The 25,707-nt window shown below is 24.2% G+C and overlaps 7 protein-coding genes across 7 annotated transcripts; 3 read left to right on the forward strand and 4 right to left on the reverse strand.

Moving 5' to 3' along the window:
• Nucleotides 1–2,749: 2,749 nt before the first annotated feature.
• Nucleotides 2,750–3,952, reverse strand: AAJ76_400043408 (camk camkl chk1 protein kinase; the record flags this gene model as incomplete). The annotated part of the gene is made up of 1 exon (XM_024475538.1): nt 2,750–3,952. One exon carries the CDS (start codon nt 3,950–3,952, stop codon nt 2,750–2,752), a length of 1,203 nt encoding a protein of 400 aa, XP_024332063.1.
• Nucleotides 3,953–4,836: 884 nt separating this feature from the next.
• On the reverse strand, nt 4,837–6,513 carry AAJ76_400045969 (hypothetical protein; the record flags this gene model as incomplete). Its single annotated transcript, XM_024475539.1, has 1 exon — nt 4,837–6,513. One exon carries the CDS (start codon nt 6,511–6,513, stop codon nt 4,837–4,839), a length of 1,677 nt encoding a protein of 558 aa, XP_024332064.1.
• A 1,523-nt stretch (nt 6,514–8,036) lies between these two features.
• AAJ76_400047493 (MutS) lies at nt 8,037–10,187 on the forward strand (the record flags this gene model as incomplete). Its single annotated transcript, XM_024475540.1, has 1 exon — nt 8,037–10,187. The coding sequence occupies one exon, from the start codon at nt 8,037–8,039 to the stop codon at nt 10,185–10,187; it is 2,151 nt and encodes a 716-aa protein (XP_024332065.1).
• A 6,347-nt stretch (nt 10,188–16,534) lies between these two features.
• Nucleotides 16,535–16,942, reverse strand: AAJ76_400056398 (hypothetical protein; the record flags this gene model as incomplete). Its single annotated transcript, XM_024475541.1, has 1 exon — nt 16,535–16,942. The coding sequence occupies one exon, from the start codon at nt 16,940–16,942 to the stop codon at nt 16,535–16,537; it is 408 nt and encodes a 135-aa protein (XP_024332066.1).
• A 1,283-nt stretch (nt 16,943–18,225) lies between these two features.
• On the reverse strand, nt 18,226–18,855 carry AAJ76_400058311 (putative transposase-like protein; the record flags this gene model as incomplete). The annotated part of the gene is made up of 1 exon (XM_024475544.1): nt 18,226–18,855. One exon carries the CDS (start codon nt 18,853–18,855, stop codon nt 18,226–18,228), a length of 630 nt encoding a protein of 209 aa, XP_024332067.1.
• A 404-nt stretch (nt 18,856–19,259) lies between these two features.
• Nucleotides 19,260–19,937, forward strand: AAJ76_400058716 (hypothetical protein; the record flags this gene model as incomplete). The annotated part of the gene is made up of 1 exon (XM_024475545.1): nt 19,260–19,937. The coding sequence occupies one exon, from the start codon at nt 19,260–19,262 to the stop codon at nt 19,935–19,937; it is 678 nt and encodes a 225-aa protein (XP_024332068.1).
• A 3,493-nt stretch (nt 19,938–23,430) lies between these two features.
• On the forward strand, nt 23,431–24,018 carry AAJ76_400062887 (hypothetical protein; the record flags this gene model as incomplete). Its single annotated transcript, XM_024475546.1, has 1 exon — nt 23,431–24,018. One exon carries the CDS (start codon nt 23,431–23,433, stop codon nt 24,016–24,018), a length of 588 nt encoding a protein of 195 aa, XP_024332069.1.
• Nucleotides 24,019–25,707: the final 1,689 nt, after the last annotated feature.

Raw genomic sequence — 25,707 nt, forward strand, 5'->3', positions numbered from 1 at the left:
TTTGATTTGTTTGTAAACAAACAATAAACGTATAAATAAACAGATTGCTACAGAAAAGATAAAAAAATGCTTTTTATAAGATATGCTAGATTGCAATATTAAAGGCATGAATTTTAAACCAAAAACGAATAATTATCTTTTAGATACACGTTTCAATTTGAATACGTCTGTTTAAAAATTTTTCTGATTAAATCAAACATATTAGATATTTATCAAACAAAAATCAAAACTAAACTAAGAACAGCTTTATTAGGCAGATTTTGCAGGGGGCAAATTTTTTTTTTAAACCCTTCTTTTTCATTATTTATTACTGGACATTATTTGTAAGAAGACATTATTGTTAAAAAAATAAAAATTTAATAAAATATATATTTTATTAAAATTATAATGGTAATGAATATTGGCTATATCGACACAAACTGCACAAATTTTAATATTTTCTTTATTAAAACTTTTTAACTCTTTTTTATAGTTTTTAAAACAAGAGGATAAAAAATAATATTTTATATTGTAGTAAATAATTGTTTTTAAAGAAAAAATAGTGGAATTTACTCCTTTTAATAATTGCTAATTTATGTTTAAGGGACAGAATAAATATATCTTTGCATATAGATCGTCTATTATTTCTATCAAGTATAAAGTGCGGTAGATAAAGTTAATAATTTATTTTGATCTATTTCTTAAAGGTATATTTTTTTTATACCATAACAATCCCATTTAAAGTATTAATATATACATTGTTTACCCGGCTAACAAATTTAATACTATAATTACCTTCAAATGTCTAAAGAAAAATAAATTAAGATCGTTGTATACTTTTCAACAATTGGAATAAATTATAATATAAGATAAACATGTTTTTTTATAGTAGATACAAAATAATTTTCGTTCAGCGATGTACAAGTAAAATTACTATTTTGGATGTAGATTATTCTACGGCACCAAGAAGTCATATAAATCAACATAATGCCTCGGTTGTATTTTTGCTTCCCAAATTCACTTTCATCTATCTCAACTATGTTTCCTTTTCCTTCAAGATTAAGAGAAGTTTAATAATTAAAAAAATTATCTTCATGATTAAATCTGTTAATAATCAATCCCACCTTGTCAACTCCTACACCTGTTATTCTAGCAGTTATAGGCAAAAGAGCAAAATTATACTATAAATCAACTATTTTTAAAATACCTTCTGTAGTTAATTTAGAACAATTAAAGATGGTGTTTTTGTACAAACTAAATCTACTCTTACAAATTCTATTAGTAGATCTAACTGCCAGAAAGCTATATATTTTGATCACTTCTCTACACTTATAGCATCCACTACTTGAAATATACACATTTATTGTATTTAAAATAATTTCATACTCTTCTTCACTGTTTAGTATCCTTAAAAAAGGTTAAAAAATTTAATATAGTGTATATATAAATTTGTGAAATTTTGTTTTGTTTTTTTAAATTTGTTCCTCATAGTCATATTATCTAGTAAGAAATAGAGGAGCAGGTTTTTTTGTCCTGCACTCATTAGACGTAAAAGTTTATATTGAACACAAGTTTCTCTCTATTGTATTATTATGAACGCCTGTTTTTTGTTATCTTAAAGTTATTGAACGATTTACCATGTAGTGTTAATAAAAAAATATAACTCGAGATAAAAATAGACTTTTGCATATCTAAGAATATTGTGGATTTGATATCAAAGTGTTTTAAGAATAATAGTACTAAAGGCTGTACGTCATGCTTTTTGATAAGAACAAAAATTATTTTTTTATTGTCACAAAACACCAAAATCTTTTTAAATTCTTTCCTGTGTTATAAATATTCTTTCTATCTTCGACTACACTATTTCTACGACAACATTGTCCCCTACAATCTGTTCTATACTCTGGAGATTTGTTTCATAAGTAGAAGGACTGCAGTTTATTTATTTTATTTTGTTTATTGCAGCCTAATATATGCATTAATAAAGTATAAAAAGTCCCTACAAACCAACCATAAATTAATTATTGAAAGCATTAAATATGATCAAGCCGTGCATTTTCAAAAAAACTGTTCTTTCAGATATTAATAAAAATTTGCAGTTTTTTCCAACTTGCACCGCAAAAAAAGCATTATCGGGGCTTTCTGTTCGTAATCGAAGCACATTAAGGCATTTTTGTCTCTGCTTTAATAGTTTTACTTAAAAATACGAATTTTGTATTTCTTCGTCGTTTGTCATCATAATTCTTCTCATTTTTAGAAAAACATAAAAAAAAGTTTGGCCCCCTGCAATAGCTGCCTAATAAAGCAGGTTTTAGCCTTAAAAAATTATAATTTTTTAATACTAACGTCTTTTTTATTTTTTATAAATAATAATAAACATTTTTAATAGTGTTATATTAAATGTTTTAATTGTTAAAAGAAATATTAAATATGCTACATTTTTATATAAATAATAATTAGTTGTTAAAAGATTAAATTATCAATATTTTAATTACATGCAATATAAATAATTCTATTTTTCGACTTTAAGTTACATTTAGCTTGAGATTAAATTAGTTTATCCATCGGGTTAATAAAATGTTGCATTTTATGTAAATTATTTGTACAATTGTTTACTTGTACTATTTTCAATTTATACTTTTTTATAATGATATACAGGAATATTTTATAAAACTTTTTTAAGATCCTTGCAGCCAAACCAAATTTTAAAATATTATTAATAATTTTTTTACTAAAAATAAATTAAACTGCAATTTTTTTACAAAAAAATTTAATTATTATCTTCACTAAAATTATCAGCAAATGCTCCTAAAAATTTTTTAAATTCTTTAAAATCTCCTTTTATCTTTCTAAATGTGATGTAACAATGATCTTCTACTTTTGTAAAAATTATATCTCCTCTTAACACCCCTCTTTTAGTGTCAGTAGTACTAAAAGATATACCATCTTCTAGAATTTTATGTGGTACAACCATCCATTTTAAAAGATCTGTAACTTCATTTTTTATTTCCACCATATTCCCTTTTTTATAAAATCTTTTTTGCTCGCAGATTTGATTGCAATTATTTATTGGCTGACTTAATTTAAGATCTGATCCAGCAATAAGTCTTTGATTGTCATCAGGTTGGGTAAAAACCAGTTTACAACTATCTTTGATAGGCATCAAACTGAATAGTGTATCCCTGGCCACAGAACTTTCTTCTTTAATCCAAGAATGGTCTTTTACCATTTCTAACGTAAATCTTCTTTTTTCTACTACTAAAATTTTTTTAATTAAATCGAGAATCTTATCTCGGATTTTTGTAAAAGGCGGATAATAGTGGTATTTCATAGAGATAAACGTTTTAAAGCGCTGATCACTTGGTATAGGAGCATCCCACGGAAGAGTTCCTGTGAGTAAAACAATTAAAAGAATCCCTAAAGACCATACATCGCATAGCTCTCCATCGTAATTTTCCATTGCAACCTCAGGAGCCATGTATTCTTTGCTACCAGCCAAAAATTTCAATCTTCTATATTTATTTTTATATCTAAAAAATGTAGAATATCCAAAATCAGATATAAGAAGTGTTCCATCAGCATCTATTAGAAGATTTTCGGGTTTAATATCTCTATGACAGATACCTTTACTATGTAAATATTCCACCCCTGAAATTAACTGCTTAATTAAAAAGTGTACTACTAACGGATTTATACCAACATCACACTCAATAAAAGTATATAGCTCGAATTTTGCCAGATTCATAACCATATAATAATTATCTTTATCTTCATATGAATCAATGTATTTTATTATATTAGGATGATTTAATGATCTATGAATTGATATTTCCTTATTAAAAGATTTGATATCTTTTAGCATTTTAGGCATTATTTTAATGGCATATTCAATATTGTCAATAGTCAGAATTCGTTTCACTTTTGATGTACTGCCGCTAGCAAGTGTTTCTTGTATGTCGTATTTAATATTCATTCAAGGGTGTAAAAATAATAAAAAGAGAAGATAATAACAACATCGAGTAAATTTATAATTAATTAAATAAACGACTTTTTACAGAATACTAGTGTTATACATTTTAATATACTTACAAATTTATGAATTTAGTTTGTGTGATATATTAAATTTTGTGTAATTGTTAATATTTGTGAAGTTTACAAAGAAGAATAAAAATAGTAAATTTTTAATATACATCTAAAAAATTAATTAAAAAGATGATTGGTGTTCTGTAAAGTTGAAAAATATGCTTAAGTGATATTAAGAATGTAAATTTTGAGTAATTTTTATTTATAATAATCTTTAATAATTTTTAAAACTTTTCCTTGAGGTTAGTATAAATTAAAAGTTGACAAGTTTATCAAAGGAGCTGTCAAACTTTACGATTTTAAAAAACTGTTGAGGAATGTTTGTATTTGCCTATTTAATCCCGTCTTCTGATAATATTGAATTTTAAAATAATAATGCTTCTATTAAATTTTACATCTTTGATTAATATCTGTAAATTAAATTTAAAGTTGTAAATATTTATTTTTTTAAATCATATTTATTGTAATAATAATTCTTTAATTATTAGTTGTTCATGAACAGTAATCGATTTTATTGTTGCATACACTTTAAATTTATATTTTTAAATGTGTTAAAAAACATTAATATTAAGGTAACTTTTTATAAAGAAATACGTACAAGAAAATAAATAAAATTGTAAGTTTCATTATATATACATATAACTTTTGTACGACTTAATTTAATTTGATAGTCTAAGCAAATATAAAAATTATTCAAATTCCGAAAAAAGCGGGGGGAAGTTCTGGGTTCAATTCCTGTAGATAACAAAATGCACTAGTTTTATTATATAAAATTTATTTAGTAGAATATTTCTTTTTAAATATTCCTTGTTTTATATATTTTTGTATGTATTTCCAGTCATCTTTAACAACAACAATCCTGTCATTTACTACTTTAACATCATAAATTACCGCATCAAATTCAAATTTTTTATTTCTATCAATATTATAAATATATGTTTGTGTAAAATACCATAGTTCATTTTGAAAAGTAAAAATATCAATTATTATATCTAAAGTAGTAACCTTTTTCTTAATTTTATCATTAATATAAAAAATATATGATTTATTAATATCATATGATTTTACTTGTACTAGTTTATAAGGACCATCTTTACTAATTAATAATTCATTATTATGTTCTTCATTTTTTATCTCATAATTAACATTCATATAATTATCTTTAGATATAAACTTATAACTTCCTGTAAAATCTTTTAATAAAATAACATTATTATCCGTTCTAATATTTACACTTCTAAAATTTTCTAAATCTGGTAAATTTATTTTATTTACATTTGATTTCTCTAATTCAATTAAATTAGTTCCTTTACTGTCACTGTAAATAATATTAGAATCACAAATAATACTAAATGATATAAAATCACTATAAATTCTAAGTAAATTACTAAAAGGAACATTTTTCACGGAAAAATCTTCCTTAATATTTTTTAATAATTTAAATGTACATAAATTAGATAACTGATTTTTTTCATTTTTGTTAGATTTATTTTTTAGTTTTACATTCTCTTCTTTTAAATTAAATAAATCTAGATGTGTTCTATTATTCACTAAAAGTAGATCTTTAGAAGTTGAGGCACATACACTTCTATCATATATCTTTGTATATGTAAATTTATCTTTACAAGGAATTAATATACTTAACATTCCATCAGAATTCCCAACAAATATTCTTTTATGATCTAAAAGAATACAATTACTTATTCCATAATGTAAATCTATTTGATATCCTTTTACAAATATATTATTAATTAACTTGTAACAAATCAGTCTACTATCCTCACCAGAAGTATAAAAAGTATCAGAATTATATAAAAGAACATTCAGAGAAGAATTCCTAATCTGAATTTTTTGTATAATATTAAGTAAACTGATATCTAAAAATATAAAATATCCAGTATCTGTAACTAATCCAAACTTTTTATCTTTAAAATAGGTAATTTTTTTGATTAACCCTTCTTGTATTTCTATCTCGTTTTTTAATTTAAAATTATTGTCAAAAATCAAAATTTTATTCTGAGCTCCTACTAAAAATACATCATCATATTGTACAATGCAAGACAATAAAACAGATGTTTTGTATTTAATATTAAGTTCCTTCTCTTTAAGTTCTATTATAAATCCGTTAAAAGTAGTTAATAATATTTTATCACCATACAAAATAAAATCTAAAATTTTGTATCCAATCTTATTAGTTTCTATGCTAAAATTTTTTATATTAATCCATAGAAGTTCATCAAGCTCAGAAATACAAATAATTGAATTTTTATAAATCAATGATTTTATAATAACATAACCAGTATTAATATAAGAAAATGATTGAAGTGTAACTGAATCGATAATTTCACAGCTCTTATTAGATCTAAATATATAAATATGTGTATCTGTACTACATAATGCGGTTATTTCTTTTGGTTTGTAGTCAATTTGTTTAAAAATGTTTAATTTCATCGGAAAGGGGTATAGAAAATATGAACAGTTAAAGATTTAATGCAATTTACATGTGTGATATTGATAATTAAGTGTAATATAATCTGTAGATGCTTTTACAAAAATCAATTAAACTGTTTTAGTTTACTTTTAACCACACTTAAAATGTAATGTAATTTAGATATAAAACATCTTTATAACATTTTTATAGACTAAAGTTCTTTATATAGCCACTTTAAATTGATTAAATGGGTTGAAAATATACTATTTTACCTTAATTTTAATATATAAGATCGTTTATTATATAATTTGGGCTGTGAAAATAGATTAAAAATACTTTCTATAACAGAATTTTTTAAAAAACATTTAATTAACCATAGTATATAAATTTATAGATGCATACATTTTAATACAAAAATAATAAAATGACTAAGGTTATGTGTGCTACGGTTAAAAATTTTTTACTAAGTTTATTACCCCATTCATAAAAACTAAAAGCTTTATGTTGGGAGCAACATTATTTGAATAACAAAAAATATGATTCTTTTTGTTAAAGGAGAAACAACAGTCTAAAAGAGTAATTTATATAATTGGGGCCAGCTCGAAAACGTTCTGAAACATCATGAAAGTGTATTATTGGCCACCACTAATTATAAAAGAAGTTTTGTTATCTGAAAACTCCAACATTTTATATTACTTAAAGTATATCAACAAAGCTTGTTAAATTTTGATTATTAACGAATAATATAAATTAGATTATATTTAAAATAAAAAAGTATGAATTATTTTTCATTATTCTTTTTGACCTTTTATAAATTTTTGTTTGAAGATAAAATCTTGTTTAAAGAATTTATTTTCTATTGTATTAAGATTCTTGACTAGAGCTTGATGTTAAAGATAATGCAATTCTAATTTATCTATTTACAAAAAGTACTTTATTTACATAGTACTGTAGAAAAGATTTTTACAAAATAAATATTACTTTACTTTATTAAGTAAAATCTATTTTTTTACAACGTTAAAATAGATTGTGCATTAAATTTTGCAATTTCACAAGCAAAAAACCAATATAACTGATTATTTTTGTTGTTATAAATTTAACCTATCATTGATCGTTTATAATAAATTTTTACTGTCTTCTATTTTACAAAGTAATATTTATTAATGTAGATATAGAATTTTTTTAGTTCATTTCTTATTTATAAAAATATTTTAAATTCTTCCTTTAATATCAACCAAGTATTCATAAATATTTAATTAATGTTGTGTGCAATTAAAAACTTTTCTTACTTAATTTTTTTTACATTTTAAAATAAATTTCTAGAATTACGATTTTATTTTAAATCAAAAAAAGTATTGAAACTACAATCAGCATACAAAAATATAATTTTTAATAAAAACCATTATTTATATATAACTAGTAACCCTTTTTTGATTTTTATAGTTTATTTTATAATCATTTTTTAAACAGCATTTTGTTTATTGAAACATACAAACTTAAAAATTTATGCAAAAAAATATTTAAAGAAAAAAATTTTTAAGATATGCATAAAGATAAGATTGTTGGTTGTGTGGCTTGCAATAGAGATAACCCAGCAAAAATATCTTTGGCTTTTAATAAAAACTGTAATGATGAAATATTTTTTACAACATGTTATGATTCTTTAAAATTTGAAAATTTGTGCACTTTGATATGTGATCAAAAAATAGATTTGTTATTAATTCAAAAAGAACAAGACTTTTTAATTGAAAAATGCACTTATGTAAAAATTGAGTTGATAGAACGTTCTTGTTTAAAAGAAAATTTAAAAGAATTTGACGATTATTTTTTAAGTTGTGCTATATCAGCATTAATGAATTATTTACAAAAAGCAAGTACAACATTTAAACAATTATTTTTGAGTAATCGTTGCTGTCTTATAAGTAATGAGATACAGGAAATTTTTAATTTAATCAATCTTACAAACACCAATTATGGTAAAAGAAAATTGAAGTTGGACATTTTGCAACCTTTGATTTTTGCCACAGATATTAAACTTAGGCGAGAGAAACTTCTTTATTTTAAACAAAATCCAGTGCTAAGCATTACAATTGAAAAAATTCTAAGAAAAATGCCTGATATAGAAAATATTATAAATTTTAATTATGGTTGTAATAACGACATAAATAGTTGTAAAAAACATATTGATTCAACATATAAAATTTATAAATTTATAAAGTTGTACCATGCACTTCGAGAAAAGTGTGCTCTATTTAAATTTGATCATGGTTCTATTTTAAATGTCTTTAAAGAAATTTTTAATAGTGACATTCATGACGAAAATCAAATAGATTCACTTTTTAATACAGGAATTGATGACTACTTAGATCTTGCAATAAAAATTTACAAGGAAACTTTTGAGGCTACTCAAGATTATTTAAAACAGATTATTACTGAACTTGATTGTAAAATACATAAATCTTCTAACAATGAATTCCAATTTAAATTTAAACTACCAATTAACTTTGAGGCAAATTATAAAAATAATGAAAGAAAATTATCAACAAAGGATTCTTTTAGCAACATGAACAATTTTTTAAACTCAAAAACCAGTATTTTAGATTGCACTTATACACCAACAAAAAGTATAGAAAAAAAGGCTATAAATGATTTATCATCTAAAGAGATTTTTTTACCAGCAAATGATTTAGAAAAAAAAAAAAATAATTTAAACATAAATTTTAAGTTGCCCAAAGAGTTTATTTTATTAAACAGTAAAAATAATTATGTTATTGTAACTACCTTGGAATTGCAAAAATTAAATTTTAAACTATCAGAATCATATAATCAGATTTTAGAAATAGGTGGTGAATTGTGTAAAGAGATATTAAAAGAATGTAAAAATTATAGACAAAAATTTTACGATTTTTTTGATGAAATTTCAGAGATCGATTTGTGTTTAAGTAGTTATAAATTTTCTAACAAATTTGATTGTTGTCTACCAACAATAAGCGATAAAATCTGTATTGTTTCCTCATACAACCCTGTGATTAACAAAGAAAAAGTTATTTATAATGATATTTATTTGTCTAATTTGTTTAGAGTTAATATATTAATGGGTTCAAATATGAGTGGCAAGTCGGTGTATGCAAAACAAATATTACAAATTGTTGTTTTAAATCAAATAGGATATCCTATTGCTGCAAAAAATGCCACTATAAAACTTTTTAAAAAAATTATATTTAAATCAAATCACAAAACAAATGTACAAGAGATTATTAATCTTATTGACAATCAATATAATGATGAAAACACCTTGTTGATATTAGATGAGCTTAATAATGGAATACATTGGGAAACACTTGTACCACTTAATATAGCTATTGTAAAATACCTACTAATTTTTCAGGTTTATTGTTTAATGATAACACACAATACTGATTTTATCAAATTTATAAAACATTTGCCCGGCTTAAATTTTCTGTCTAGTTACAAATTTATGGTCACATATGGTTTTAATCGAAATTGCAAAACTATTTATTCATTAATCATGCAAATTTTAAATATTTCACTAAAATATGATGAAGAAGATAAATGTAAAGATTCAAATGCTATAATAAAACTGGCTCAACAAATTCAACGTAGAAATACAGAAAAGGATGAAAAATATATTATTGATCAGATTTTGCAATATAATCTTTTTTATTACCAGTAAAAAACATCTTTTTGATATAAATTAATCAGGAAGATCCTCTGCTGGTTCGACAGTGTAAAACAGATATTCTTGTATAAGCTAAAATTAAAAATTTAATTTGCCACATTTTATAAAAAATTTGAAATTTAAATCATTATGTCATAAAAATTTAATTAAAAATATATATATATTTATTGGAGTATATATATAAGTTTTCTTGTTTTTATTCATTACAGGCCGTCTTTGAAACTTCCAAACCCGAGTCCATCCTCTTAAAGTTTTCCTTCTCAATACCTACTTCTAACTGCGGGCAAGCGCCGGGGCTTCGGCGACTGGCGATAGTTAGGCTTTCCAATGTCATCTTGAGGACTCTTGTTTGTATATATGCCTCGATTGTGAACTTCAATCCTAGGTCGTTTGCATATAGGCGGTGGTAATTTGTTACTATACCAATACACGTCATTACATAGGGATAGTTTTAGACTTATACCTATACATTGAGGCTGTATGATTTGCTAAAAGATTGTATTTATGTTTCTTCTCCGTTTCAATATTGTGGAGGTTTTTAAAAATAGTAATTAAAATTTAATTATACAACTGTTTGGTTTTTATATAACGGTAATAATATTTCCATAACAAATTTTAATTTATTATTTTACAAATTTTTATAAAAGGTATTTTAAATAGAAGGATGATGAATTTTAAAGGAAATCTAAAAATTGTAATAAGAATTACAAGAATAAAAGCAATTTTATTAAAACAAAAATTTGCAACAAAAACTTTATTGAGCTTTATCTAAAAAATAGCCGTTTTCCTTTAAAAAATTTCAGAGACAGGGTAAATTCTATTAAAAATTAGCAATATTTGATTGGAATTTATTTAGGCATATATTCAAGAAGTTCTCTTCTTTATAGGCAAGGTGTTCTACGTCGTCAACATTGTTTCCTGTATTTAGCTCATTAACTTCTAGACCACCATCTTTAAATAATAGAAGGTCATATCATGGACAAAGCCCTTGAAGGCCATTTAAAACACGCCATGTTGCACATGCTCTTCAACTTGACTATTCAATCTTTCATCATTTCTATAGTTTTGCGTGTCTAGTTACCATCTTTTTTTAAGTCATTATATACGGCTTATCTTTGTCGTACGCCTGTATATCGGCGGTGAAGTGGTTAGTTAATAAATCGTTTTACAATTAAAATATTAAAACCTTAAAATTTTTTGTGGCTGTCAAAATACTCACATAAATTAAAAATGCGCTTTAATAATCTTATTTACAAATTATTGTTTATTTAAAATTGTACAAACCATAAATCATAATAAAAAGGCCTTTATAATTATAATATTTTCTTAATAAAAAGCACTTTATAAATTAAATAGGTATAATGTTTATATACAGAAATGTATACCTTTAATGATAAAAACAATGTTTTTGTCAATAATTAATGTATACTAAATTTGTAATGTTGTAATACAAAATGCTACTAATTAATTTATTTTTTTGTTTATAATAAACAAACCTTGAAGAAATTTGCAAAAATTAACAATATATATCAAAATTGTATTAAGCATAGAATTATTTATTTAATATATAGATGTCAAAAAAACAGTTTAAGAACAGTTCTTTTGTCATTTATATTAAATGAAAAAAATATTTTTTCTTAAAGTTTTAAATAAAAAAATTTAACCCATAAGGCATAAATAACAACAATTGTGAAATTCGAGATAAAGTTTTTTTATAGATGTAAAATAAAACAATCTATAAAAATCCTTTAGAGTAGGGCCTATCATATTCAGATAGTTTTACTCAATCAATTGTATTGAGGTTTCGTCATTAAAACGTTCAGACTGCAAACTTTTCTATAATTTATAGTGGATTATTGATATGTAGCTACCAATAATCCACTACTATAATTATAAATACAAATGTAATTGGTGTACTGCCATTATGCTCTCGACTTAGAACATCATGGACTTGTGTGTTATATTAACATTTTCAGTGCTTTTTGGTCAAACTATAAATGTTATCGTTTAAATACAATTTTACATTTAATATCAATGACCAGGGTCTTTCTATGTCTCAAATATTCATGGGGTAGAAATTTTTTTATTTATTCCTATTTAATATTTACAAACAAATAAATCAATTTAATTAATTTTATTATTTGTGTATTCATATGTAAAATAACAACTATTTACAGTACTTAATTTCTTTATAAATTTTTGTATTTGTAGTATAAACAATAAATCATTTTATTTAAATAAACAAAATTTATTTACAATGCATTTGAAAATTAAATATATTTTTTAACGACTTGAAACTTTTGACATTTAATTTAGGTTTGGAAGTTTTAGAGTTTTTGTTTGTACAAAACATAAAAACATATAATCAATTCGATTTTATTAAATACAACTTGTAAAAGCCAAAAAGCTAATAGCCTTGTTGTTTTTAAGTAAGAAATCAGGATTTTTATATTTTTTTAAATTAAAATGCTTTAAATTGAAAAAATAATTTTTCTTTTTTTGCAAAATCATATTAAGAATGTAATAATGTGAATATGCAGAAAATTAATATAAATACATTACAAAACTAGATATCGTATTGTTTAAGGACTATAAAAAAAATGAACATTATTCTGATTATAAGGAAAGAAGATATTATACATAACTTTTATCAATTTTATTAATAATTCTGAGAAATAGATTACAAACAGTAATTTTTAAGACACTCTATCAATGCATGTATTCAAAAAAAAAGTTCAAAAACCTTATACACATACACAAACTATAAATTCTTGATTTTTTTTACATTTTTGTTCAGAATATTTTATTTTTGAAGAAGTTTTTAATTTAATGTTTTTGTTGCAATCAATTTTAAAGCTAAAAGAATTATATTTGTAATAAGCCGAAAAAACCTTCTCGGTAAATAGATCTAGCATTATTTCCTGGTAGCCGCCCTGAAGATTAAAAATTTTTTAAAATGTATTCTCCTGTGCCTAAAAGCTTTTTGTTAATGTATTAAATTGTTGGCCTGCTATTAGTAATTGCGTTGTCTTTAATCGCTGCTTGCTGATGATATTGCTACTAATGAATTTCTCATCATAAAAAATATATCTATGGGTAAACTAAAATAAGATATTTTTTAGAAAATCAATTTTAGAGGGAAAATATTAAAATAAAAAAAAAATAATATAATGTGGTAGTTATACAACAATAGATATCACTCAATAATGTTTTTGGGAATTTTAGTTAAAAGAACATGTTTTTTAATTACCTGCAAAATTAATTTTGTTACCCCTATTTTTAAATAGTAAAGTAATGTTAAATTTTTTATTTAAAATTGTACTCTAGAGTAAGTTCTAAGAGCTTTAAAAGTTCATTTAAATTTTAATTACGTATTAACATGAATCTAAGTAAATAATATTTAATTAAGGACATATTTCTACGCCTGTAAGAGAAACTCTTTTTTATACCTGTCAAATTTCCCTCAATAGTATTTGTGTGTACCAACATGTTGTTTACAGTATTTACTAACTCTTTTGAATAATTCACAGTCATATGTTTTGTGAAATACATACCAAAGTCACTGTAACTTTTCGACGATCCGAATAAATTATTTTATCAACTTTAATATATTAAATATTTATGTTTTGCAACGTTAACTTATTGCGTAATCTAACAAGCGTTACTAAGTTCTTTCGGCCAATTCAACCTACTGCCCAAAATACCCACAACTCTTCAAGCTCTGTTATATTTCCTTTTTCCAAATTTACTTTCGTCTATTTCCGCAGCATTATCGTTTTCTTCAAGATAAAGTGAGCTTACATATTAAATAAAAATCCTTGCCTTATTACATTGATTAGAATTACAGATAATTTCTGTTTTGAAATACCACTTATAACACTTAAAAATTTAATGAAAATTATTGAAAAATAAATCTAAAATCTTTATATAATTCAAAACAGATATTTTTATAGATGAAAAAATTGTATTTTTGTAAATACTGTATCTAGGATTCACAAATACTATTTTTACATATAAACTTATTATCTGTACTTAACTTTATGTCTTTATTTTAATAAACGCAACCTTTTGCTACAACTAAGTCTCTAAAATTTTTCAAATTTTCATTGTACTCTTCTTCTGTGTATAGTTTTGTCCTGCCTAAAAAGATAACTCCCTTGTTTCAAATATTTTTTAACAATACTTTTAGTTTCAGTAATATTATATTTATTATTATTTTTCTTATACGTTGCACGCCCTATTTCTGCTCTGGGCTGTCTAATAAAATTATGATTACAATTTCTGTTTTCCATTTCTTTTTTCTTCTTACTCTTTATTTAAAGTTTTTTATTTAGGTTTATTTTGATTCTTGCAATTGTGAACACAAAGTTTTTAAACAACAAATTATAATTTATTGTCATAGTATAACTATGACAAGTTTCATAAAAATAAGGGTAAAACATTTAATTTTACAGATAATTAAAAACATGTTCTTTTGAGTACATAACTAAATGTTTCCAATGTAATAACCTTTATTTAAACATTTCTAAAAATTCATAAAGAATTTTGTTTTTCCTTCTTAATCATCTTTAATATTCTTCTTTAAAGAATTTAATTATAATAAATTTTTCCTAGAAAACTCCAAAATAAAAAATTTTAGATTTTACAAGAAGATCAGCAATATCCTGCTCTCTTTTAGATTTTAATTGCTTCCAACGAAATCATACAGTTCAGCCATCAATTTTGACAAACACTTTCTTTCCTTTTTCAATTATTTGGTAAGATCCTATATATAGCTAATATCAGTCTATTTGTACAATAATTTCTTAAATATACCAAATCTTTGGTATAAAACTCACGACTGAACAGTATTTCTGTGCTTAATTTATCTTGCGGAACAAAACGTGGGTCTATTTATTATAAAATATCTAAAGAAAACAAATCAAATGTCTCAAAGTGCAGAATGGTTATTTGACAACTTAGTATTCCTGCAGTATCTTTTTGTATCAATATTAAAAATTCCTTTCATTCTAAACAGATAATAAAAATTTAATTCTGTTTTTAATAACTTAAAAGATGTTCTTTAGTTTTTTGTTACATTTTTTATTTAATCTATGTTTTATTTCTTTTTTAACTCTTTAATCAATTTTCGTTTATACATTCTTAAAATTTCACCAATAATTTATTTATACGTTTACTTATTCCATTTAAACTTAAATTTAAATAAGAAACACTTATATGTTTAATGCTTATGTTATAAATTTTTTTATTCTTTTTTGATATATATTAACCGCTATTATCACTTACAAAGTTTCTAGTTGTTTATATTTATTAATCCAACTTTCATTAAAATTTCTTCCGTTTCTGCTTTGTAAGCAAATCTAACTTGAGATATTCTGAAAATTTTAATATGGTAATATTAAACAACTTCCTATTTGCCTCCGAAACTTCTAAATCTCTAGCCAAAAAGGGACTACGAATATCAACACTAATTATATAAGATTTTTCGCGTGATAATATTGGTTTGGTCTTTTAGCGTGACTCGGCTACATTTTTGGGATCTTCTCCGCGTATTTGCCTACCTTTTTTTCAATCTAAAACAGGGGCTAAAAAAATAAAAAGAAGATAATATATCAAAAAGCCAATAGGCGCAACAAACTGGTAAGCAAATTTATGAAGTCAGGCAACCATCCCGATATTTTTGTATAAAACGAGAGCGTTTTAAAAAATTGATATTGTTGTTTTTAACCCCAAAAATACTACTAACCTGATACCACCAATTTAAAATTACCTAACCCACCTAATCTAATCAAACTACTTAATTCAATTATCTAACCTATCTACCTATCCTAACTAATACAACCATATACATCTGTATTCATAAATACAAAAAGTTTTTTTTAATTTAATAACAAAAGCACATATAAAACCAAAAAGCTATCAAAATTATTTGAATAAAATATTAATGATTTCTTTTAGAAGGGCAAAAGATTTAAAAATTTTAAAGATAATCCTTATGAATATTACAATAGAACATAAAATTATTCAATATTGGATGTGCCAAAAAGCTTTATTATGAGCAATAATATTATAAGCTTTTCCATTTCGTGTTTAAGGTGTGGCTATTTGTCTGGATTGTTGCCAATTTCTACAAGCAACGGAAGTATAGGTTGTAGATGTACAAAGAAAAGATACCAAAAACATCTTTTTTTGTTTCATTTTACTCTACCCTTAATAAAAATAGCAAGATTATTATATTGTTTAATGTGTGATTTAAATTACTTTCAGTTGTCGATATTTTTTAGAATATCTGACACTACTATTGCAAAGTATAACTCTTAACTTTTAGTTTGTTACAAAGACTACTTTGAAAAAAGGTCTGTTGTGTCGGGAGGATGTTGTATAATTGTTGAAGTTGATGAAAGCGTTTTGTCACGTAAAGGGATTATTAGAAATCTTACAAGCTCCGATGATACCAGGGATACAATTTGGATATTAGGTGGAATAGACCAAACAGAAGAAAGAAATTTCTTTCTTTGTAGAGATATTGTTCGTGCTATAGAATCATTAACTGCAACTATGATGCCTAATATCAACAATGATAGCATTCTATTTACCGACGGACACCTGTCATATCCGCCTGTTGCAAAAAATTTAAATTTTAGGCATCGTATAGTTTTATCATACTGAAGGTTACGGGTCAGAAGATGGGGATCAGTGCGGTTTTCTTCCCCAGGGGGAAGTAACCGCAGTATAATTTTTTTTAACATTTTACCCTTATATGAGAAGAAATTTTGCAAATTATTGGTACTGATATAAATTGTACTATCAACTTTCTCAAATCCATATGATTTATCAAAAGAAGCATGTGTTGTGTTTATTGCTCTAGAGGTATGGATTGGCGAGCTTGTAGTAAAAGACCAAAGACAAATTTGTTTGGAAGTGCGGAAACAAACAATGTCTTAAGTTTAAAACTATACTTTCAATCAAAAACAATTCGTTTTTTGAAAAAACACGAATTGATTTACAAATGGGAGTATACGCCATTTATCTTTGGAGCATAAACACTTCGCATAAAAATATTAACGTTTTAACGGGACCAGGACACGATAAGGTAACTGAAATGTGCAGAAGTTTTAGAAATGCATGTGTAGAGTTCTTTATTAGAAATTCGATTTCCCTTGGTGGTCCCGTCACTATATGCCAAATTGATGAAAGCTTGTTTTTTCACAAGCAAAATTATAATGGGGGACGAACGTCAGATCATCAAGTCTGAGTTTTTGGGATAGTTGATACAAGTTATGTATCTGCAAGGGGATACATGGAGATTGTAGCCCAAAGAGACAAAGCCTCCCTTCAGTTATAGTCGGCCTGTTCGGTATTTTTTGATATTTCCAAAATTTGATATTTTTTAACCCCAATTTTTCAACTTTAAAATGAATTTACACTTGCAAAACGAAGTCTTAAAGTGTAAATTCATTTTAAAATTGAAAAATTTTTGTACAGTTCACGAATAAATTATAAGTAAATAAAAAATTTACAAATCAACAAACAAATCATTCTAAATAAATATTAATAAAATATTTTAATAAGACCTCTAGACTGTTGCTCCCTTCGTTTTTTTTAACATAAATCTTAATAAGTATATTGACATAATACAAGGGCAGCTGGCCAGAAGATAAGAAGTCTTCTAGAACACAACTCCCAAAGCCTTTATTATTTGTAAATACTGTTTTATTTGGATTGTTGCTATTGCTTGCAACTTTGCTAGGTGATACTCTTGCATGCTGGTTTTGGTTACTGCTCATGAGTATAAAATATATTTTGGGGTAAAATAAAAAGAAAATATTTATACTGAAATATTTTCTGGAAAATTCATTTGTGGGAAAAATTTTAAAATATGATAAAAATGTGGTAGATAATACCACATATATGTCAATATATTTCCATGTTCTGCTTCTTATTAGAATTGTCCTTTTTATTCCACTCCAGTTACCTTCTATGATGTTGGTATGCGTGTTAGTTTGCTTGTCAACAAAATTTTTTGAATAGTTTACAATTTGATGTTTAAAAAATTCCTTGGAAAGATTTGAATAGGATTTCCAGCAATCACTATAAATAGTCGTTTCTTTTTAATGTATTTTTTACAAAGCGTCGTTAAAGTAAAGCCGTCTCTTTTTTCTACATGTCTTAGCACGATTCTTTTGTTAATTCTTTCAACGGCGCCCACAACCCAAACGCCTTCTACTCTGTGGCCTCTGTTGTATTTTCTCCTGCCGAATTTACTTTCGTCAATTTCAACTATCGCATTATTTCCACCAATTCTATCAAACTTATTTAAATATAAGTCTAATCCACCTAGTGATCGTAGCTTATCGCAGATTTCAAAGACCGAAGATCTATGAATTCCTGCAATGCTGGCAATAAGATCACAAGGAACATTCTCAATCCACATATCTATTACTTTTATTAAAGTAATAATAGGAAGTGGCGAGTTTTCAAAAATTGTTCCTTTATAGCAAGTGAACCTACACTTACATGCAGGAAAGGAACAGACAATCCTGTTCTTTTCCTTCAGTTTACGTGTATTTGAACCGCATTTATAACATTTTCGATTGTTATAATGGTTATTGACTTCACTTGCAAATTTTTGGTACTCCTCTTCCTCTTTGAGTTTTATCATTTTAGGGGTTAAAAAATTACAAATTCTGGAAATATCAAAAAATACCGGTCTGCCCGATTTAGTCCTCTATTTTTTAGTACAATTTTTGAAGAATTTATTATGTTAATAACAGTAAAAAAATTATACAGACCATTAATTAAAACAAAAAACAAAAAAGCTCTTATTAAGTGAAATCATTAAGCATAATACACTTTTTATGATACTTTTTTATGATAGTTTTAAAAAATAAAAATAATTGAAAATTTAACATGCAATTTTGTTTGTATCAATTTTATATGTAAATGTTAAAAGAACGTAGTAATATTTGTCCAAAATAAAAGCTTTAAAGTTATTAAGCAATCATCCCCTTTTTAGATATAATTTCTCCTTTTAATAAAAGTAAATTTTTAAAATTATACCCACTAATGGATTGGAAATCTCTTGCATCAATTACAATTGTAGTTTCCTCAGCCATATTAATTGTAATCATTGCCACGATATTAATATGTAAACATTACTTCAAAAGTAGAAAGAAGCAGATAGATCTTAATTCAAATTTTTTTGGATCAATGAACATTAAGCCACACATCGATACTATGAAATTATTCAACCCCGATTTAGATAATGACACATTGCGGAAGCTTTATCTTTCATTTCGTGCTATTGTTATGGGATATGCAAAATATTCAGAAAGTGTTGTTATCTGTGAAGCTAGGTTAGGTGCAAAAGATCAGATAGTAAATTTTAAAATCTCTGAGAGCAATCCAACCGATGCTGAAAATAAAATACTGAAAAATTATGAGCGTATAAAAATGTCTGGTTCTCCGGACTGGAAAAAGGCCATTTTGAAATTATCTTTTATAAAAGTTGATGAACAAATTTTATTTGATCTCAATGAAGATGATAAATTTTTAATACAAAATAATGAAAAAATAATTGCTGACTTATTAGAGCAATCTAATATCTCTTTAAGTTTAGAATTAAAAAAACAATTGTTAGAAAAAAGCATTAAAACAACAAATGAAGAGATGCGGCAGATTTCTTCCCTAGACATAATGTTTTCTAAATATGTAAAATTTTTTCTTTTGAAAGAAGAAAATTGAAAATTTTAGAAATATTATAGAAATAAATAAAAAATTAATATTCTCTCTTTTTCATCGAAAATTAATAATATTATCGTTTTATCAATTGAAGTTATCATCTAGTTTAGTCGTACGTTTTATTCATTCCCTGTAAATTTTGTAACGTTTCAATAAATCGTAAAAAAAAGTAATTACATATGCTCGAAGTAGCTATAAGAAGCAAAAAATATTTAGCTGTTAGTGGACAGTTAAACTTGTAAAAAGGCTAAAAAGAAAAAAGTTTATAAAAATTGTCGAATTTAACAAACTTCTCAAAGTGGTTTTTTTCGGGATTTATATTTCTGATAAAAATAATGATGTTTATACTTGTAGTGAAACGCAAGTTTCACTGCTGACAGATGGATATCTTTAAGTCCTGATCACTAAGACGCAACAAAGGTGAAATTGGAGTTGAAACTATCACTTATGTTTCATTCTAGATCTAGGCCTATGACAAAAATATTATTTTCATTTAAAAACTGTAGTTTTGTGATAAAACTAAACTTAAAATTTAATTATTTTTTTATAAAATTATTTATTATTTAATTAATATTATAAAGATTAACAAACAATAAAAAGATAATTATCGAGATATAAACAAAATTGTGTTACATACTTGAGGCATATTGGAAGCATATATAAAAATATGTCACAAATACAATAAAAGTTCTTTTATCTTACGTAAATTTTCTTATTATTCATTTTAAAGTAGACCATAAAAGTAAAATTTTTGTAATTTTTATTTATAAAAAAAAGATATATTAATTTACATTAAATTCGTTAAATATTGGAATAATTTATCGAATGCGACCTTTTTGGAAATAGAACTCCAGAACGCTTCTAACAATGTCAAGTTTTTCACTTACCCTATTAAAGAAGGTGTTTTCTTTAAACGATTTATCTTGCACTCTTGGTGCTTTGTTATGACCATGATTTTTAGTCAAACGTCTTTTGTTGTCTTCTATATCTTTTGTTAAATCAAGCTCATTTATATTTTAAAGCTTTAGAATACTTTAACAAATATATTAAGCACAAAAGATCATATGTTACTTTTTTTATAAGTTTCAACTAGTAATCAAACCATCTAAGTGGTATTTATACCACAAGTATTTTTTAATATTTGCCAGAGATAGCAAACAATAAATTGTAGCTCAAGCAATATACAATTTAATTATCAAAATTAAAAACCTTTTTATTAAAATGTTTATTTAATTCCATTACGGCTAAAACTTTCTTTTATTTATATTTTTGGCTTTAGATATATGTGCAAACACAGTTACTTAAACCAATAATAATGTTCAAGATTCTGTAAATTATCTGTTTTACAATTTAAATATTGATTACAATGACACCAATAAATTATATTTAATATGTTATTACTATCCAAAACAATAGTAAAACGTCGATTCATTTTTAAGAAATTTGCTTTCATTCATCTTTAAAGAACGTTGTGCATATTTCCGTTTAGTAATTGTAGCTTATAATTCGAGAATAAAAACTTTTATAAAAAAAGTGTAAACAGAGGCATTGATATAAATGAATTTATTATGAAACAAAGAGAGATGAAAATTGCTCAGAACTAAACGTACTAATTGTGATAATATAAAGATGTAAATTAATAATTAAAAGGGATATTACTCTAAAGCGCACAAATTAATATTAAATGTTAACGATATCGATTAAAAAAATGGTTCCAGGCTTTAAAAAAAAGTTTACAGTTTATTTTGAAATTATAAGTCTTGGAGTTAATGTCTAAAACATGATACAGACAATACATCAGTGAAACCTTGATGTATCATACGTTTGGTACATTTATTTTAAGTTTAAATATAAAAGATTTTTTATGAAAGAGAAGAAGGATGATTAGAAAAAACACAAATAAAGCAAATCTTTATAAAAAGTCTTCTGAATGCAACAATGAATGTTTATAACACTTCTTTATGTGTTTGGTTGTACAGCTACAGTTTTTTATGAGATGTTTTTCGTAAAACAGTACATTTCAATATAATCAAGTCTTATTGGCTGTTAGAAAAAAAAATATTTATTAACTTGAAATGTCGGATTTATGTGTATTATAATATTGATTAATACAATAAATATCATTATACACCATCTTTCTTGAAAAAATTTGTATTTGTTTATAATATTATAAATACTTTTGTTTTTTCAAAAGAATATTAAGCTTTAATTACAATGCTAAAATTATTGTTTTTAAAAAAAATCAATACAAAAATAAATCGCATAAGTTTGTAGAAAAAAATCTACATAAATTTTAGCTAAACTGGCACAAAATATATGCCTTTTTGGTCTATATGTTTATCAATATTTATAATTTTCATAAGCATTTTTAACCATTTCTGTGCTTTCTAGCATTTCTAAATCTTTGATTTGTTTTTTTCTTCGAGCTCTACTAATTAGTCAGACCTTTTGACTGCTTCTACCCAAGCTTTTCGTAGTTATTTTAAGAAGTTTGAACAAATATAGGAACCAATGTGGTGACATAAATTTAATGCAAATATAGTGTTTTTTTAATTAAAATCCAAAAGTACATATCCTGTCACATGACGTATCTCTTGAAGTGATTTAGATATTTAAAGGCTGCTTTCAAAAAAGGTAACATAAAAATCTGAAGACACAAATAAATCATTGATGTAAATAAAAAAGCAAGTTTCTAAAATATTTAAGATTATTCTATGATATTGTAAAAATCCAAAAAAATTTAAACATTGGATTTTTTTGTTAAAACCTAATGTGTTTATTAAAACTAGCGTAAACCTACATTAAAAACCAACCTACGCCTAAAGTATTTATCAAAACTTAAATAAAATTATATTAAACAAAATTCTTAATAAATTAAAACTATTTTTTTTCACATCTTTTTCATTAAAATTAAAGATAAAACCCAATTTTTGTTTTAAACGTAAGTTACAATTTAGCCAAATTAGAAATTACTCTGCTTTTTTTTGCATGTATTAAAAAGACTTTGTTGAATTTAGTGTATCTAAGCCATATACTGCAACTTTTGAAAGATTTTAATAATATTTAAGTTTTAATTTTCAAGAAATTTTGTAAGACATTTTAATTTCACTATTATGAAAAAAGGGGCCTTTAAATACTCTTAAGCCGTTCTATTTTTTCTTATAAATAATGTTAGAATAATTTAAAATTGTTATTAAAAATTTTTGATATTTTTGTGTAAATTTTTAATTAAATTGGTCATAAAATTAATAGATCAAATATCATATTAGAAAAAATTAAATAAACAAACAAAACTTTATTTTGTGTAAAGTAGACCAATTTTGTTTATTAATAAAATATGAATGCAAATAAATTAAATATTTTACAATTGCATATATTGCATCTTTTTTCAATTACAAATACAAAAATGATTTAAATTAATAGAATTTGAATTTTATTCATTAAATATTTTTTTTAATTAGTTTTTATTTTTAAAAAATCTAGTTTTTTACCCATAATGTTTTACATTTATTTCTTATGTTATCTTTTTTCTTCTAACACATCAGAAAGTGATATGCATACCAACACTTTTATAAAATCATATATAAATGATGACTGTAATGCTAAATATTCTTCTACACTTTTTACATCTATTAATAATGCTACAGAATATAAAGAACTTATCAAAGATTTATACCCATGCTCATGGCTTTCTAGTATAAATAGCTTCTTTTATAAATTTGATAACAATAAACATCTGCGAAAATTTATCGAAAAATATCGTAAACTTATTTGTTTTCTAATACCGCATGAAAAATTTGATTTTGTTTATCCGATAGATTATTTATTAGAACAATATAAAAACAGATTTATAGATAATTATATTGAGCTTGAACTACGAAAAATTTCATTAACAAAAATGTTGTCTTTTTTACGATTTTCTGAATCTATAAATCTTGATGATATTAGATACAAAAACATACTTAAATTATATATTGATCAAATAATCAACACAGTAGAAATATATTCTAAATTTTTTTATGAATTGAGAATAATTTATTTTTATTTAATTAACGAAGACCAATTAAATACAGTTGATTCTTAATTTCGATTTTTTTTATTTTGTAGAAAGACATTTTTATTCTTTATTAGTTAAAAGACGTTGTTTGCATAAGAAAAATGGAGAATTTTGTTTTAGAAGGCCGCTTCTTACTTCAGCTTAAAAGGAATTTAGAAAAAATATATAAATAATTTTATTCAAGTATTAAAATTTTTTTATACGTCACATCGAACATATCAGAATTTTTTTTACGAACTTTTTTCTAAATTAAAATGCATATAGTATCAAAATTTTAATATATAATCTTATTTATTAATAAAAAAGATTTGATCTCTATGTTTTTAAATATATTTTCAACTGTATTATAAGTTTTGTTTAAAATATCTAATCAAATAGCTAGGTAATTTTAATAAAGATAAACTGTAGATAGAGATTAAAAATAGATTTTTTTGTTAATATCTTGTGTGAATACTTTTCGCCAAAATTACCACTTCATATCTTTTTTTATCTTTAAATATAATTTTGGTACAGCTCCTTCAGTATCTTATTCCATTCTTCCGCCACAGTAACTTTAAATTCTTGAAAATTTTTACAATTTCTAGCACTAACATTTTTTTTAAAATCTCATATTCTCAATTGAATATAAATCGGGTTTTTGTGATAACTATTTATTAATTTTACCCTTTTTTTTGTGGTAAAAAATCACAATTTAAAAATTTTTAATTTTATAAATTTTCTAGAATTTGATTTTGTAAAAAAAAACTTATCAAAAAGGAGGGTACACAAAAATCATATGAGAGACTATTTAAAGGGTCATTAACAAAAATGGTTACCAAAAAAAGGTCATTAATAAAAAAGTTACTTAGAAATTTATTAAAAAACTAGACAGTTGCCTCGATCTCCCCTTATTTTTTAAACTACTTCGTAAGCTTTCATGTGTTCTTTGGATCATTATCCTGTTAAAATAAAAAACTTTTGATCTAAATCCACTGCACCTTTAATAAATTATCATTGAGAATTTTAGTACATTTAAACTATCCATTTACCTTCAAATATCAGAGTATTTTAACTAATTTCTTTGAAAAACAACCCTAAAAATTATTAAACCATTTTACCATGCTTCATAGTAAGTTCTATACTTTTCATATCACACCACAAATCATCTTTCCGAAGGCAATTAACTGTTTAATCCGACTCAAACAGTGATATTTTAGATTCATCACTCTATATAATATTTTTAAAGTAATTTTTCTCTTTGTAATACTATTTTGTTGCTAGTCTTAATCTATCTTAAATATTTTTTTTTGACAAAAGTGGTTTACATGCTCTTCTCCTATCTTTATGACCCAAATCAACTAATTTTTAAAAAAAATCCTAGCAATTATCTTTTTTTTGATTTTTATAATTTGTTTCTCAGTTCAGTACAACCTATTAATGGTTCCTTTTAATTTTCTTATCAAGACGCAGCAAATCATTGTCATTTAAAAAAGATCTAACTTGAATTCTTAGTTTAAATAATTTTTCCTTTTTTTCATATTCGTTTATTGTTTAGAGACATAGGAAGAATGTAAACTAAATTTTTCAGCAACTATTTTTGACTTTTTTCAACTTTATATTCGGCTAAAATTTAGGTTTAAGCAAAATTTTTTCCTCTTTTAACAAAAGGTTTATAAAATTTTTAATTTTATTATTTTATAAAAGAATTTAAAAATTCTATTTTTATTTCCAAGTAAA

Source organism: Vairimorpha ceranae (assembly GCF_000988165.1).
Source record: "Vairimorpha ceranae strain PA08 1199 chromosome Unknown NODE_4, whole genome shotgun sequence".
Taxonomy (NCBI): Eukaryota; Fungi; Microsporidia; family Nosematidae; genus Vairimorpha; species Vairimorpha ceranae.